A 14135-nucleotide genomic window follows, 5' to 3' on the forward strand; every position below is an offset into this window, starting at 1 on the left:
ACTACACCCAGTGCACTGCAATTTTAGCCTCCTGGAGAGGAGCGTTGGAGAACCTCAGTGGCAAAGCGCATGCACTGCAATTTTAGTCTCCTGGAGAGGAGCGGTGGAGACACACAGAAGCCGACCAATTCGTAGGTACGGACTCGGAACCTCGTACCCCGTCGGAAATGTATACCAACGAGGCTGCACACTGGCCTGTGCGACCGTGTCAACCACCACCCCACCTGGTGTTCAGCATGCATGCGTCTGGTCCCCTACTCAGTGTAGTATATACTAATCTCCGAATCCTCACAGGAAACAACGTGGGTTGCTATGGCCCTCCTCTTCTTCGCCTCCCCTCGACGGAGTATCCATATTTCCAGTACATTCATACAGACTACGCAGTACTTGTGCCGGTGTATTGGGTACCAGCCTGCTCCCTGAACCATCACAGCAACTAGCACCACAACACATAACAACAATTCCAGCTCCTGAGAATGGGTCATATGGACTCACAGACTTACAAGGACGAGAACCTTCATCGAACTCGAATGATTGCCTGTGAAATAGCCTTTCAGTCGAGATTGGACTCGTCTTTCATTCATGCCATGCATTCAACTCATGATGGCCTCTGACTCTATTTTGTACAAATGAGCTAAATAACGACTGCCAGGATGAACAAGAGGGTATCGTAACTCCTTCCGGCCGGACAGCTCGGAAACCTCAACAGCACCCAAAATCCATGAGAGCCCCATATCAGAAAGTGTCGCCATGACATGTCAAGAGAACCCAACTTGTTCTCTTCCTTCATTCACGTCGTGAGATCCCGGGCCTTATAACTCATTCCGTGCTGATGTGGTATATGGTATATGCTCCGCTTCTTTCATGCATGGGGCATGCTGACAAGCCCCTGCCCCCCGAAAATTAATAACAGTATCATGGCTGTCGTCCGAAAACCCCTTCTCCAGCAAGGAACAATCAACACCTGGGTTTTAAATGGCATAATTCTCTGCATGCAAGAATATCTCATCCTTGCCCGAGTCTTTCCACACCTCACTCTGCAGCCGCGCCACCGTGTTCGCCACATCTGTCCTCATCTCCGGTGGTCCGCAGACATATACACATGTCCTGCGTCCAAATTCCTTGCTCAGCCCTTTGAGCATGTACGGAATATCGGGCCTTCCGTACTCGGTCCGCCAGCCATCTCGTCTATGAGACGCGACGTTGGTAGGTAGAAAGGCGAACCGCATTAGGTTCTTTTGGAATTTCGTCGGCGTTTGAGGGAAGCCAAAGTCGAAGGATCGTGTAGCATCGATCTGCGCTTGTGAGATGGTTGACACCCGTTTATCAGCTGGAGGAGGTGGAAAGTATGGTTGTGCTTGTTCACTGCCAGGTGACGCGAGGTGACGAGGAGGAGCCACATAGGCTTGCGGCAGCGCTGTGATGGTGTCTTCGAACTCGCGCTTGAGGTCCGGTTCTTGCTCCATCATCACCAAGGCCGAGTTGCGCTTGGATCCTCCCGTGGCTTTATCGAGGACATCAGCAACCTTGTCTCTGATACCGCTCAGGCGGTGTTCCTTTATCTCTGGCATGGGCTCATATCGTTTTGCAGCCGTGATGAAGAAGTGGCACTGCACCGAGCCCGGTGGGGCGCATTCTCGGCATATCCGAAGCTCTTCCTTGAACCACTCCATGATGTCAGGCCGCTTCATAGCCCAGACGACATGCACTTTGGAGGTGGTGGCCTTGCCGTCACGCATGCGCTTGATCAGGTCGAGCAACTGGCTGGCGATAGCCGTGATACCGCTTCCGCCGGCAAAGAAGATAACCTCGTCAAAAGAGGCCATTTGTCGCTGCATGCCGCCATAGGGTCCTTCGACGAAGGCTCTATAAGTTTTGTAGGGTCCCTTCTTGATCGAAGTTTCCAGGACTTTGCGGGTAAAGCCTGAAAATGGCCGAAAGACCAAGGTCATGTCTCGGTATTGCTCGCCGTATTCAGAGGGGAAGTCTTCACTGCATAGTGATGCAATGGTGAAGGGGTGATTCTCCAACATGGCAATTCCGGGCATCCTCAAGTATGCGTACTGACCCGGACGCCACCTCTTCTGGGTGGGGATGGTGACCTTGACAGCATTCTCCGGCAGGATGGTGACAGCCGATTCCTCTCCGATGAGCCACGATGATCGGAAGGGATTCATCCAGTTCAAGAAGAAGAGCCGGGTAAGCAGCGATACAAGCATCAGTGCCACAGTCGAGTAAAGATACGCCCATGATGTCAAGTAGTTGTGACAATGCCAGAACATGAGGCCAATGAAAGCCCATGCTACCGGAATATGCAGCAAGACAAAGAGCTCGTATGCTTTGTGCCGAAGAATGGGAATGGAGTGAAGGGTGAGGAAGATCAGGGGAGCGATGGCTGCGATGCCTGTCGTGTAGACCCAATACTGCGAGTTGAAGTAGAGTTTGAACGTGGCAAAGCCAGCTGGATCGTTGACCGATTGATACCAGTAGGGGACAGCGTGGATGATGGCAAAGATGACACACAGGTAAGCTGTCCATCGGTGAAGCACAATGAGTCGTTCCGCCCCGATCCCGGTCATGAAAGCTATGGGGTTTGCCTTGTTGGCTAGCATGACGACCCATGGCAGCAGCGAGACAGACATCATCCCGGCTCGGACTGCCAGTGGAGGAGATCCATATGACATGGATGCGTAGAAGAGTGGACTGGGTAGGAAACAGTAAAGCAAGGACGACACTAGGCAGATGGCCATGACCACGACAACTCCCAAAGAAGGGAACGTAAATGTCCATCTGCCGAGCTTGATGGCCGGGATGGGTCTATAGAAGATCCATCGAAATAGGGCGATCGTGTTGTTGAGTGGTGCAATGGCCGAAACAGCTGCTTGTTGCTGTGCTTTCTCGGCCACCAGCGGTCCCGAGGCCGGGAAGAAATGCCTTGTCGATCCATCGGTGGCGACACTTAATGCGCTGGGCAGCTCATAGTCGCCATACCCATGGTTCGGTGACACACCCAGCGGACTGATCGTCGAGGCAGAATTGATGACTTCTTCTTTGAACAGAGCCGTGCGAATCTTGTCTCCCCAGTAGTAGTATAGCCGCCTGATCGTTGTGGACACCACGAGGATGATCCCAATGTAAACGAAAATGAGTCCGTACTTGCCTGCCTGGTTGAAGGGGTCATGCTGGATGGCTGCAACGAGGGCGGGAGGCGTTGTGCTGTTTATTGGGATGTTGACTCTCTTGACCAATTCCTCCACGCTCTGCTCAATCCCTCTTCCTGCCAACTGCGCCAATGCTTCCGACGGCACTGACGGCATCTTCGCTGTGCGGTAAGAACCTCTTCTGCAGCTGACAGCTGGTCCAGCAGTGTAAGGGAAGGGGGAATATCGGTGAGAAGCGGTCTCTTCAAGAGACACTCGTAGTGATGACCGTGTACGTGGGCGGAGGGACCGAAAGGCCTGCGGTCAGACCTTCGAATCTATTGGATGTCTGTTCGTCTTCACAGAGTGGTCATGGATTTTGAGACCGCTCAGTGGACCCGCCTTCTGAGATGTGCAGTTTTCGCGCAAATGGTTGGTAAGAGAAAGCCTGCTCTCTCGAGAAGAAGAAGGGAACGACTGGGAGCGAATGTAAGGAATGGAAGCACGGAGGAACCCAAAGCCTCATGGACGTTGGGAGAGAAGGGACGGTGAGGAGGGGGCGAAAGAAGCGATATAGTACCCTGGGATCATGCGGAAGAAGACATCATTCAGCGTGAGGACTGAGTTGGGAAGGAGTGGTGATGAGAACGGACGCGCGTGCGAGAGCGATTTGCGCACCCCGCTACTCACTCTCCTCACAGTGATATCAACCCGAAACAGAAACAACAGCAGCAGCTACCAGGTGAGAGCAGCAATAGTTGCACCGGAAGAGCAGAGCTATCGATCTCTGGAGGCCGCGGAGAGTCTTGCATCTTGTGGATGGTGGTGCATCTCAGCGGTACGGAGGAAGAGTCAGCGCTTCGACGAGAGCTTGCATTGGTTGTGCGGTGAGACCAGCAGTGGGATGCATGATGGACTCGATGGAAAACCAAGTGGAGGTCTGGAGCGGACCGAGACCCCTCTTTTGGAGCAGTCACACAGATGAACAAGCGAATAGGAGGCGCAGATAAAGGAAAAGCACGACGAAAAGCAGTGCAGGAGAGGCAATGATTGGATTGAAAAGGTGACAAGCCAGGAACAGCTGCATGAATTGGCGCAGATTCGAGGCTATCAGGCTGCAGGGAAGATCAGCCATGGGTGGTCCGGATGGGCTGCAAGCTCGGTCCAGGCGGCCCTAGGCATCCCTCGGCATGTCCAACAAAGCGAATGGGGGGCCGCAGAACGTTGCCGCCCAGGTGTGACGGGCTGAGGCTCGACCTGGAAAGTGCTTGCAGGCCGCCAATCGCCCAGCTAGCCTGAGGTGCTGCCGGGACCTCGACACCAACCACAGCTCAGAGTCCAAGTCCCCTCTGGGTGCCCTCGCCCACTGCCCACAATTAGCTGATTTGGCTCTCCACTCACCCACACTTCCAGGAAACGTTCGACGCCTCTCTCAATGGCGCTCTTGCGGTGATACGGAAATATCGGCACGGGGCGATTGCGAACGTAGACGGTCTCTTCCTCTCTGAAGCGCAAAGCACCTTACTCGTGTGAACATCCATGTTGTGCTGGAAGAAATTGGAATGCCATCGCCCAGCGAACAATATTTTCCGAACTTTCTGAGGAAGATGGACCCCGGCCCCTCAGCTGTCGATCTTTCGTGTTGTCGCTGGCAAATGAGATCGCGCTTATGGTTACTTTCGGGATGACCACCACATACCTACTCGTAAACGGTCGCGGCAAGAGCGGCAATGGTGTTGCAACAAGGTAGGCCTTATCGAGCCATCCAATATGCAAAGGTACGAGAAACTTTGCGAGCATTCTTCGGCTGAGAAGGAGAGGCTCCCTGATGTCAGGGCAATGTCAGCCCTCTTCCAGCTGCACCACTATACGAGACAGCTTTCTAATTCACCGTGCCATCAATACTCACCAACAAATCCGCGTTGGCATCTATGTCTTCACATGCCACCCTCAGGCCTCCTGCTTCGTATTGTGGAATATAATCCGGCACCTGAAAGTTCGGAGCAGAGGGGGAATAAAGTCCAAGAGGTGGCGCAACCCGTCTGTCTGCTTACGGGTGACAGTACCACGTTGCATTCATCTCCTGGAATCGCCAATTCGCAGACGTCCTTCTATCAGAAGACAGTCTCTGAGCATGTGGGAAGTTCCACCTGAGGTTCCTCCGGATGTGCTGTGTAGCAGCGAAATGGACTTGTCCGCGAGCTGGGCCATCAGCCTCAGAAGAGCCTTGCTAGGCTCCCAAAAAGGGCCCGTTATATCGCCAGAGGCATGAACAGTGTCAATATGCGACCCTGGTGACTGAAGCAGCTTGGTTGATGAGGCCAACGTTGACCTTGGGCGTGGGATACATTGAACAAACGTCAGACTTCACACTTGATCTGAAGCCGAAAGCCGCTCTTAAGCGAATGAAGTATCCGAAGATCCAAAACCCCGGAGATCTGATCCCGGGGTCCAAATCCAATGCACTCCAGCATGATCCCAGACTGCGTAAGGGCTGCAGCACGTACAAGTACTCGTAGACGCTGGGGCTAAGCCGGAACAGGGTTCTTCGTATTCCAAAATATCGACATTCAGCGCCAGGCTGGCATGCCGCAATATCCGAGGCCAAAAGCTGCAAAGCTTTCTCTAAGCGCCCATTCTAACCAACCCAGTTGTTGCTTAAAACAGAATCAGATTCCCAATTAGACTTTGCAGTAGTTGACCACCAATACGAGTAGGCCCCTTACTTGATCAATTCTCCGCGTTCGCGTGGCCCACCACCTGGGCGTCTGGACACGATACAAGTTGCAGACGCGAGATCGAGGAGCCACCTGTTGGATAGGAGACAAATCCAAGTGCGAGGTGAAGCGCTTCTCAAAAGCCACCGCGTAGATCTTGCCCTACACTCAGGGGCACGATAGGGAGGTGCATAGCTTGATATGCACCTGATCTCCACAAAACCCATCACCTTGGCGCCATTGATTTCGTGGCTCCTGGCATCTTCAATCCGCCGTGCAAACTACCACAAAACAGAGTTATGGACAAGTCTGTCTCAAAGCGCTGGTGGCTTGTCGAAAGCTCCACGGCTCCCCATCTCCAATGGTCGCTGTGGACTAGGACCCTGGGCGGAAAGGGGAGAGCAGGTCCCTTGCTTGCTTTGCAGTTAGCAAGCTATGTAATCGGAGCGGCGCCGGTTGTTCCTTCTGAAATCACTTTCCTCGTGGATTTCCTCGCGAATATCGAATGCAGGTAACACCAGATTAAATTGTGGTGCGGCGAGGAGTCTCGGTCGACTATCATCCCGCTTCTGTCCCCTCGACCACGCTTGCCTTGATGATCTTGACCTCCTGCAGAGGTCTGTCTTCACTGTTGGTCTTGACGAGCCCCATCCGCTGTACAACCTTCATTCCGCTCTTGACCCTTCCAAAGATTGTATGTTTCCCGTCCAGCCACGGCGTCGGGGCCAGCGTGATGAAAAATTGACTCCCGTTTGTGTCCTTGCCGCTGTTGGCCATACTCAGCACACCAGCACCGGTGTGTTTCAAGGAAGGGCTGATCTCGTCGGCGAACTTTTCTCCATAAATGCTCGAGCCGCCCCGGCCAGTCCCTGTAGGATCGCCCGTTTGGATCATGAAGTTGGGGATTATGCGATGGAAGATGACGTTGTTGTAGTATCCGCGTTGAGCCAAGGTGGAGAAGTTCTTGCAGGTTCTGGGTGCATGATCGTTGTAGAGCTCAACAGTGATTGCGCCCTGGAATGGGTCAGTTCCTCAGAATACAACAGATTGCTGAGCGGGCGAGTGTCCTACCATCGTCGTCTCGAGGACCACATCGGTCGCCATACTGGACTTCTTTAGTGTCGAAGACTCGCGCCCGGGCCCTAGTCGATATCCGTGCTACTCATCTGGTCTCAATATATAAGAAGGGGTTGGTGGTCGCAGCGCATCAACATAAAGAAAAAAATTCTAGAAACTCAAGTTGCATGTGCATGGCACTCGGTGCATCATCGGGATTTCTTGAATCGGGTCTCCGCCTTGGCGTCATTCATTGAGCAGGGGAAGCCTCGTCTTGTTCTACCCCGCACTACTAATAGGACTCGGCATTCAATTCTCTCAGAATCTACCACTACCGACACATGCTGTAGCTATAGCTGTGGCGCTCATTGTCCTCCAGTTAACTCACCCCTTGAACTCTTTGGCGGCAACGTGAACCATGACCAGATTCTTCAGGTCCTTTGCACCCCTCAGGAGATGAATATTATCCTTAAAGGCCTGCTGTTCTCTGAACTTCATGTGCGAATCGACACTTTCCCACCCAATAAGTTCAACATAGACTCTGGCCTTTTCGCCGCTCTTGGGGTCTTCGCGCTCTTCCGCAACCCAACCCCCCGCGGTTCCCCTGCATCCTTCCCAGTTGCTAGTGATGACACCGCCGAACTTCTTCATGTTTTCGTGAAATGTCTTTTGGTCCTCGGCCGAATAGTCGGCAGGGAAGTAAATGTTGAGGAACTCGGTCACCTCAGAGAATGCCTTGGATGGTGGGAATGGCTCGAAGTGGACATGATAGAGATCCGGGGGTGTCGTGCACTGGGTCACGGCGTCATCCAGAAAGGCCTTGTATCCGCTGTCAACATTCGTCAGTAGAGGTGCCATTTGTGTTTGATTCCGATCGACCTTACTCCCACTCGGTGAACTTTTCATGATGGCCGATGCTGGTCCAGTCAATGAAGAAATTGTGAACATTCGGGTGTTCGACCTGGGCGCCAGCATAGATGCGCTGTGGTTGGCCGTGCTTCAGGATGGTTTCAAGCGTAGCCTTCAACTTCTGCGGATCGTTCCCCTCCTTGAGGGGTAAGAAGACAACTTCTGTCGCCTGAGCCATATTATCGGGGAGAGCGTGGCGAGTTTGCTTTTCGATAAGGCAGACGATTCTCTTGAGTCACCTACTTGCTGAAGGTCGGTTTGTTCGTAGAACAGGATCTCACCAGGGGGTTCATGATGCTTTGAGGTTCGCAATATGACTAAGATGAGGAGATGGCCATCAACTCTATCGACTCCTCCCGAAACGGCTGATCCATAATCCACTTAACCTAGGTACCGGGTACATGCTCCTTCATTCGTCATTCCCAAGCTACTGTTTTATCATCCTCGGCTCACTTTCTGCTTCCTAAACCATCCCGAAGGACCTCCGTACTCCGGCAATAAGCGCCTTCTCTAACGGGATCAACCAAGCCTTCATTTACCTTCATTTGTACAGGCATAAGCCACTTCATGCATTGCATAGCGGCTTAAAAAGGGAAGCATAATCCAACACATTGGTCAGCGTGAAGCACGATCAGCACATATGAATTACGATATCATGGGACATGTAAGTATTTCAGCAATCTGTTGCATATCCAATTCAAGTATCACAGCCGGTATGTCACGTCTCTTTCTCGCTCCGATTTCTTGTATTGGGAACTCCACCGCGAAGCTGTCCTGAATAACCTATACAGAGGCGTTCCTGCAACGAGAGCGTGTGCGCGTAAGGTGACACGCGGGATCCTGCGCCAGGGTCTCTGCCCTGTGGCTATATGTCATAGCGCACTCTTCTCCGGGCAATTGGAGCTGGGATGTGACGCGGTGGCAGCGGTGGTGCTATCGGAGCCGGTAAAGCCTCAAACACGAAAGGAAAGAGAGGCCTAACGGGAATGTCTGGAATGGTCTCTCTGGGAAGGCCTTGTAATTCTCGGTAGAGGTTGACGCCGAGAAACAAAGCCCATCCCACGAGAAGGTATGCTGGGTGGCGCAAGATGAACGCTTGGATGATGTATAAGTTCCAGCCGTAAAAGAAGGTTGCTATCGCAAGCAAGACGGCTTGGACAACTAGCTGCATCATTCAAAAAGTCAGCAAATGCTTCCGTGGCTTTTTGGGCCTTCCTACAAGTCCCTTCCACTCACCAGGTTTGCTGTTGCCGTCCACAACCCCTGTACAATCTTCCTATAGGTCGCTCTCAGCCGGCTTAGCATCTTCTGAGCAGCGGCAAGCCTGTGAGCCTGGAACTTGTAGATGTCGAGAGATCCTTATCGTGTCTTGACGGCTCAGGTGGTATCTGACTATGGACGTACGGCCTTGAGGGGTAATGTGCTGGGCACGACTGGAGGTAGAAGGCCTCATATAATAGAAGGGTTTGGGCCGTGAGGCTGTACAGCCCGCCTACCTTGAAGCACATGCCTCGCGACTCAAAACGTCGACCTGCAGCACAAGCACCCTAAGCTTTTGGACCAAAGCCACCTCAAAGCACTCAAAAGGCCCGGCCACAGACACATTGGTCGCCTCTAGACCCACGAAACTGGATCAAACAGTCGTACTCGTGGGTGGCTTGAGCCGCGCACCGCCTGTTCGTTTGAATCCGGCCATCAGCCACGACGAGTGGGTCTTTTCCCGCAGTCCTTTCTTAGAATACAGGCAGCCACTGCGTTCCAGTTTCGGCAAAATGGAGGAGATACGACGGCTGAGCCTCGTATACAAATGTCCTCGGCATGTACATGGCTCCACTCCCATCTTCATCGCAAAAGTGGGGGATTTCGAGAGTCTTAGTTCGTGTGTTCAACCAGTTGACCTCGTTGATTCGTGCACATGCTCAGTCGCCGTGATGACTTGAGTCGCAACGAATTGCAGGGACGTCCGAAAGCAAATGTGAGCTAGTCCGGAGACGGATGTTCTCGACCCTGTGCTCGTAGAAGCGAGACCTTTGCTCCGGGCCTTTGGTGCATAGCCTCTCGCGTCTGGTTGCACATTATTTGAGGCTCTCAGGCTTTCGGATGCTTGAGATCACAAGGCAACCCTTTGCCAATTTCCAAACGACCTTGCATCCAAGCGAAGGCAACTGACAGCCTCACGAATCATGGCATTATGCTGGCGGTATGGCCTCTCCGAGGCCTTGGAATACCTCTTGACAACCGTGTCTCAAGTCCATGGCAACGAAACAGATACACATTGAGCAGACTCTAACACTCGACTCTGTCGATAGTCATGGGCGCACATAGACTGAGTGCCAGACGAAGTAGTAGGCGGAATAGCTCGAGTCTTTCGCGCGCAAATTTGAGTCGTCATTGGCAATGTTTGAGATAGGCGTTTGTTCCAACCATGACCCTGCAGATAGCTGCGCACACCTTGCCACAATCCCATTCCCTAGCGATCTCGGCTTTGCACTTTCCTGTCACAAGTTCTGTCGCACCTTATACAGCACGGCCTAGCGCCAATTCGGGATCTTGTTCCTCTCAAATGTCCCTCGAGTGTTGTACTGACTCATGGCAACCTTGCGTGGCCAGGGTCACGCAAAATGGGCCACACGGGAACTTGACTTGAACGCAGCCGGCCGGACAGTCTTTGAATGTCCATAGTTTGACACTACGCATGATTTCATCTTACCTGGTTATAAATATTCCGGGTGCGGCTTCGTGAGAAAGGTGGCAATGTAAACGCAAACTGAGCCGCAATTGCTCCTGGAAAATTCCGAGAAGGATTCACAGCTTCTCCAGAGATCCAGCATAGAAGGCAGCTATGGCTTCTTCACCAATAGCCTCCGAGCAAACAAATAGTCGAGGACTGCCCACGGTCCACTTACTTATCATGGGCCTCACTGGTTCCGGGAAAAGCACTTTCATCCAAAAAGCGACTGGCGATAATTCCATTGAGACAGGGGAGGGTCTTGAATCCGGTCATGAAGGCTATTCCCCGGAAATGAAGACACTACGGCTAACATGACATACAGTGACTACGGAAGTCAGAGGTTATCCGATGGTGTACAACGGCTATGAAGTCTTTCTGATCGATACTCCCGGGTTCGATGACGACAAGATGTGCGACGACGACGTACTGAAGATGATCGCAGATTTCGTCAATACCATATGTAGCACCGGGTGGACATTCGGTGGGATCATCTATCTCCACGATATCGGTCGCACCAGAATGGGCAATGCTGGGACTTTGAATATCAGGGTATTGGAAAGCTTTACCGGCAAGGAGAATTTCAAAAACATCACACTCGTGACAAACAAATGGGGCTTGTTAGTCGATCCTGAGGTTGGGCTTCTACGTGAGAGGCAGTTGCAAGAACATCCGAGCTATTGGGCCGAAATGCGTCAGGCTGGCTGCCAAGCACGTATGTGTCGATTCGACAACACTGAAGCTTCGGCCTTGAAGATCATTGATTGGCATCTGGAAAAGAGCTTTGTGCCGCGGCTCAGCCAGCAGATGGTCACCGACAGAGCGACCTTGGGGAGGACGGACGCCGGACAGGTGATTCGGGAGAAGTATGAGGCCATTTTCGCCCGAAACGGGTGGTCCGATCAGCTCGCCAGAATGAACGACAAAATGGAATCTAGCTTCCAGGGGGCGCAGACCCAAGTCGCCATCGCCAAGCTACTCAAGGATCTGGAAAGGCTTAAGAAGAAGCAAATGCTGCAGCGGGCCGGAGCATGGGTGGTGAGGCTGGCGACTTATGGTGGTGCCGTGGTTGCCACGGTCTTGACCGAAAATCCAGCTGCGTTCCGAGCGGCCATTGCGGCGGCCGGACCTTTGGAGATGTCCTTTCGGAGCATGAAGAGCAGGACCCAGGGCCAGATGGAGGATCTCAGACAGTCGATCGCAACAACAGCTCTGTACGGCCCGCTCAACAATGGCGCGGGACAAATGGCTGAAGTTGGTGATGAGTGACGGCGAGACGGCTTCCATCTGTGGGGGTCCGGGGTTCGGCCGATGGATGTGTCGATAAGGTGGGAGGCCCGCCGTGGGGCCTCTAGCGCCTTGGTATGTACGGAGTACTACCTGGTACCTACTAGTACCTCGTACTTGTTAGCACTTGCAGTCAACCTCCAGCTTTCTCTCTCACATGCCTTATTGCCCAGGTGTACGGTTCCAAGCAGTCTTTCCAGATAGCCACCCAATAATACACCCAGACTAGACCAGTCTACTCCTTCCACCTCCTGTTGATGGCCTAGTCACCAGCTGCACCCCCAGAATGATGGCCAAACAGAGCACACGGCACCCCACCCTCAACTCCACTAGTGGAATTCAAGTTCCCAGACCAACTCCAAACAAATGTCCCCAGCATAGATCTACTTCTAGAACACCCGGTTGTGCTTTCGCTCGGTTCGAGTCAGCCTCATTCACATGACACCATGGCTGGATTGCTTGACAGGATTGTATCCGCGAAGGATTCCAAGTCCACGACATTCACCCTTTGCCCTGCCACTGTCCTAGGCGAGTCCTACCATCCAGCTCACCGACAGCCGCATCATGTCGGTCTTGACGCACGCAGAGTCAGAATGGTTGGCCCGAAAGCCTCTCATAGAAGACCTCTACATGTTTAGGCGACAGACGATGGACCAGGTGCGTGATCATCTCTGCGGGCTCGGCTTTCATGTCAAGTAAGTGGTGCACCCGCGCCTGATCTAGACCCCTAGCCCACTCTCTAACCGTCTTCTAGCACTCGCATGGTGAAAACCAGGCTGCTCAAGTGGAATCTACACAAGAAGCTATCATTGTCTGAAGTGCGCACGGCATTGGAGTTGTTGGGTCCCCACCGAGCGTCGTGGCCGTGCGAGAGCCCCGAATTCCGCATTCGCCGCAAAGTGGTCGGTCTGGAAGACATTGTTCGTTCGTGTCGTCGAAGAGGCATCACCGATCCATTCCAGTGGATTCAAACTACGCCAGTTACAGATACACCATCTGCCGAGGTGGAGCTCCTGACTGGCTTGACGCCAGAAGAGTCAGAATCAGAAGCAGCTGGCCCCAGTCAGAGTTTTTGTCCCAGCGCGTCGGGGAGTCTGGGCCTCCCTCGAGTGAAGGATGACAGCCGTGAAAGAGGGTTCGCCGGCCAAAGCAAGCCTCAAGCTGGGCGGGTATCGGAAGGGCTGGCTATGGAGCGGGTGCGCGATCCTGAGGTGTACCGTTTGGGGGCGCAGGCCATCCAACACTTGCGATCGTTCTGCCTGAGGTACATTGCTTCAGATAATGCAAAGGCTCACAAAGAACCCCCAGTGCACCAGTTCACCAGTCACGCGCGGTTGCAAGATCTTATGAGTGAAGGGTTGTTTTATTTTGAAAGAAACGCCATGAACCGTGCCTTTACCAGTTTTCGAAAGGGGTTCTTGGTACTTGAAGAGATCCTCGACGATGTACACCCTATGGCAATCGCGCTGTATCTCATGCTTCTGTGCACCTTGGCTGCGAAGAAGGCCAACGTGGTGGCCGGCAAGCTACTGGAACAAGCTGTGGAGTTGGCCAGCACCCGCACAAACGTGCCAACCAGCCTTGTGGATGCTCTACGTGTTATCCACCGCTCTGAAGAATTCCTCTCAATCCCGCTCTTGTGTCTGAAGGCTGCCGGAGAATGTATGGAGACGGCGGGTGATTCGCAGTGGAAGAATTTCTACGTGCAAGAAAGGTACTGTGACGCCCTTTATCACGTTGGCTTCAACGGAGAGGGATCGCTCAAACGAATGAAACTTCTCGAAGCGCAAGAAGTAGCCTATGGCGAATCAGCTAGGAACGTGTTGGTCACATCATTGAATGTTGCGGAAGGCTTTCTGATGCAGTGTCAATGGGACAATGCAGAATGCCGTTTCAACCGTGTTCTGCGGCAAGCAGAGGAACTATCCGGATTTCATCGTGCCAAATTGCGTGTGGTCGCGCTTTCGGGACTGAGCAGGCTTTCAACAGCGCGAGCCCTGCGATGGTCGGAGCAGCAGTCGGTTCCAGCCGCTCATAATAGAGGCAGCGAATTTGCACGGCGGCAGATGCGTTTGGCTACAGGCTATGTCAGAGAGGCCCTTAGTCTCGCCGTGGTGTGGTTCGAAGGCTCCACAAGACGCACAGAGGTCTTGCGCGAGCTGCAGGCAGAAGTGCAAGCGACTTCGTATCGGCTGGGTTGTCCAGCTGAGTGCGTATGACCGACCTGGGAAAAGCGCGCCTCCTGCAAGGGATTTTGGCGAACAAATGGACCGAGCAGGTGACGGGGCGACAAATGCT

At 53.1% G+C, this 14135-nt stretch overlaps 5 protein-coding genes across 5 annotated transcripts; 2 read left to right on the forward strand and 3 right to left on the reverse strand.

Moving 5' to 3' along the window:
- Window positions 1-971: 971 nt before the first annotated feature.
- On the reverse strand, window positions 972-3317 carry Z520_07363 (uncharacterized protein; the record flags this gene model as incomplete). The annotated part of the gene is made up of 1 exon (XM_016777861.1): window positions 972-3317. The coding sequence occupies one exon, from the start codon at window positions 3315-3317 to the stop codon at window positions 972-974; it is 2346 nt and encodes a 781-aa protein (XP_016630767.1).
- A 3098-nt stretch (window positions 3318-6415) lies between these two features.
- Z520_07364 (peptidyl-prolyl cis-trans isomerase-like 1) lies at window positions 6416-6961 on the reverse strand (the record flags this gene model as incomplete). The annotated part of the gene is made up of 2 exons (XM_016777862.1): window positions 6416-6871; window positions 6929-6961. 2 exons carry the CDS (start codon window positions 6959-6961, stop codon window positions 6416-6418), a joined length of 489 nt encoding a protein of 162 aa, XP_016630768.1.
- Window positions 6962-7297: 336 nt separating this feature from the next.
- Window positions 7298-8000, reverse strand: Z520_07365 (uncharacterized protein; the record flags this gene model as incomplete). The annotated part of the gene is made up of 2 exons (XM_016777863.1): window positions 7298-7742; window positions 7798-8000. 2 exons carry the CDS (start codon window positions 7998-8000, stop codon window positions 7298-7300), a joined length of 648 nt encoding a protein of 215 aa, XP_016630769.1.
- A 2664-nt stretch (window positions 8001-10664) lies between these two features.
- Window positions 10665-11819, forward strand: Z520_07366 (uncharacterized protein; the record flags this gene model as incomplete). Its single annotated transcript, XM_016777864.1, has 2 exons — window positions 10665-10821; window positions 10876-11819. The coding sequence occupies 2 exons, from the start codon at window positions 10665-10667 to the stop codon at window positions 11817-11819; spliced, it is 1101 nt and encodes a 366-aa protein (XP_016630770.1).
- Window positions 11820-12401: 582 nt separating this feature from the next.
- On the forward strand, window positions 12402-14056 carry Z520_07367 (uncharacterized protein; the record flags this gene model as incomplete). The annotated part of the gene is made up of 2 exons (XM_016777865.1): window positions 12402-12532; window positions 12592-14056. The coding sequence occupies 2 exons, from the start codon at window positions 12402-12404 to the stop codon at window positions 14054-14056; spliced, it is 1596 nt and encodes a 531-aa protein (XP_016630771.1).
- Between the last annotated feature and the right edge of the window lie 79 nt (window positions 14057-14135).

The sequence above is a fragment of the Fonsecaea multimorphosa genome (assembly GCF_000836435.1).
Source record: "Fonsecaea multimorphosa CBS 102226 unplaced genomic scaffold supercont1.15, whole genome shotgun sequence".
Classification (NCBI taxonomy): domain Eukaryota; kingdom Fungi; phylum Ascomycota; class Eurotiomycetes; order Chaetothyriales; family Herpotrichiellaceae; genus Fonsecaea; species Fonsecaea multimorphosa.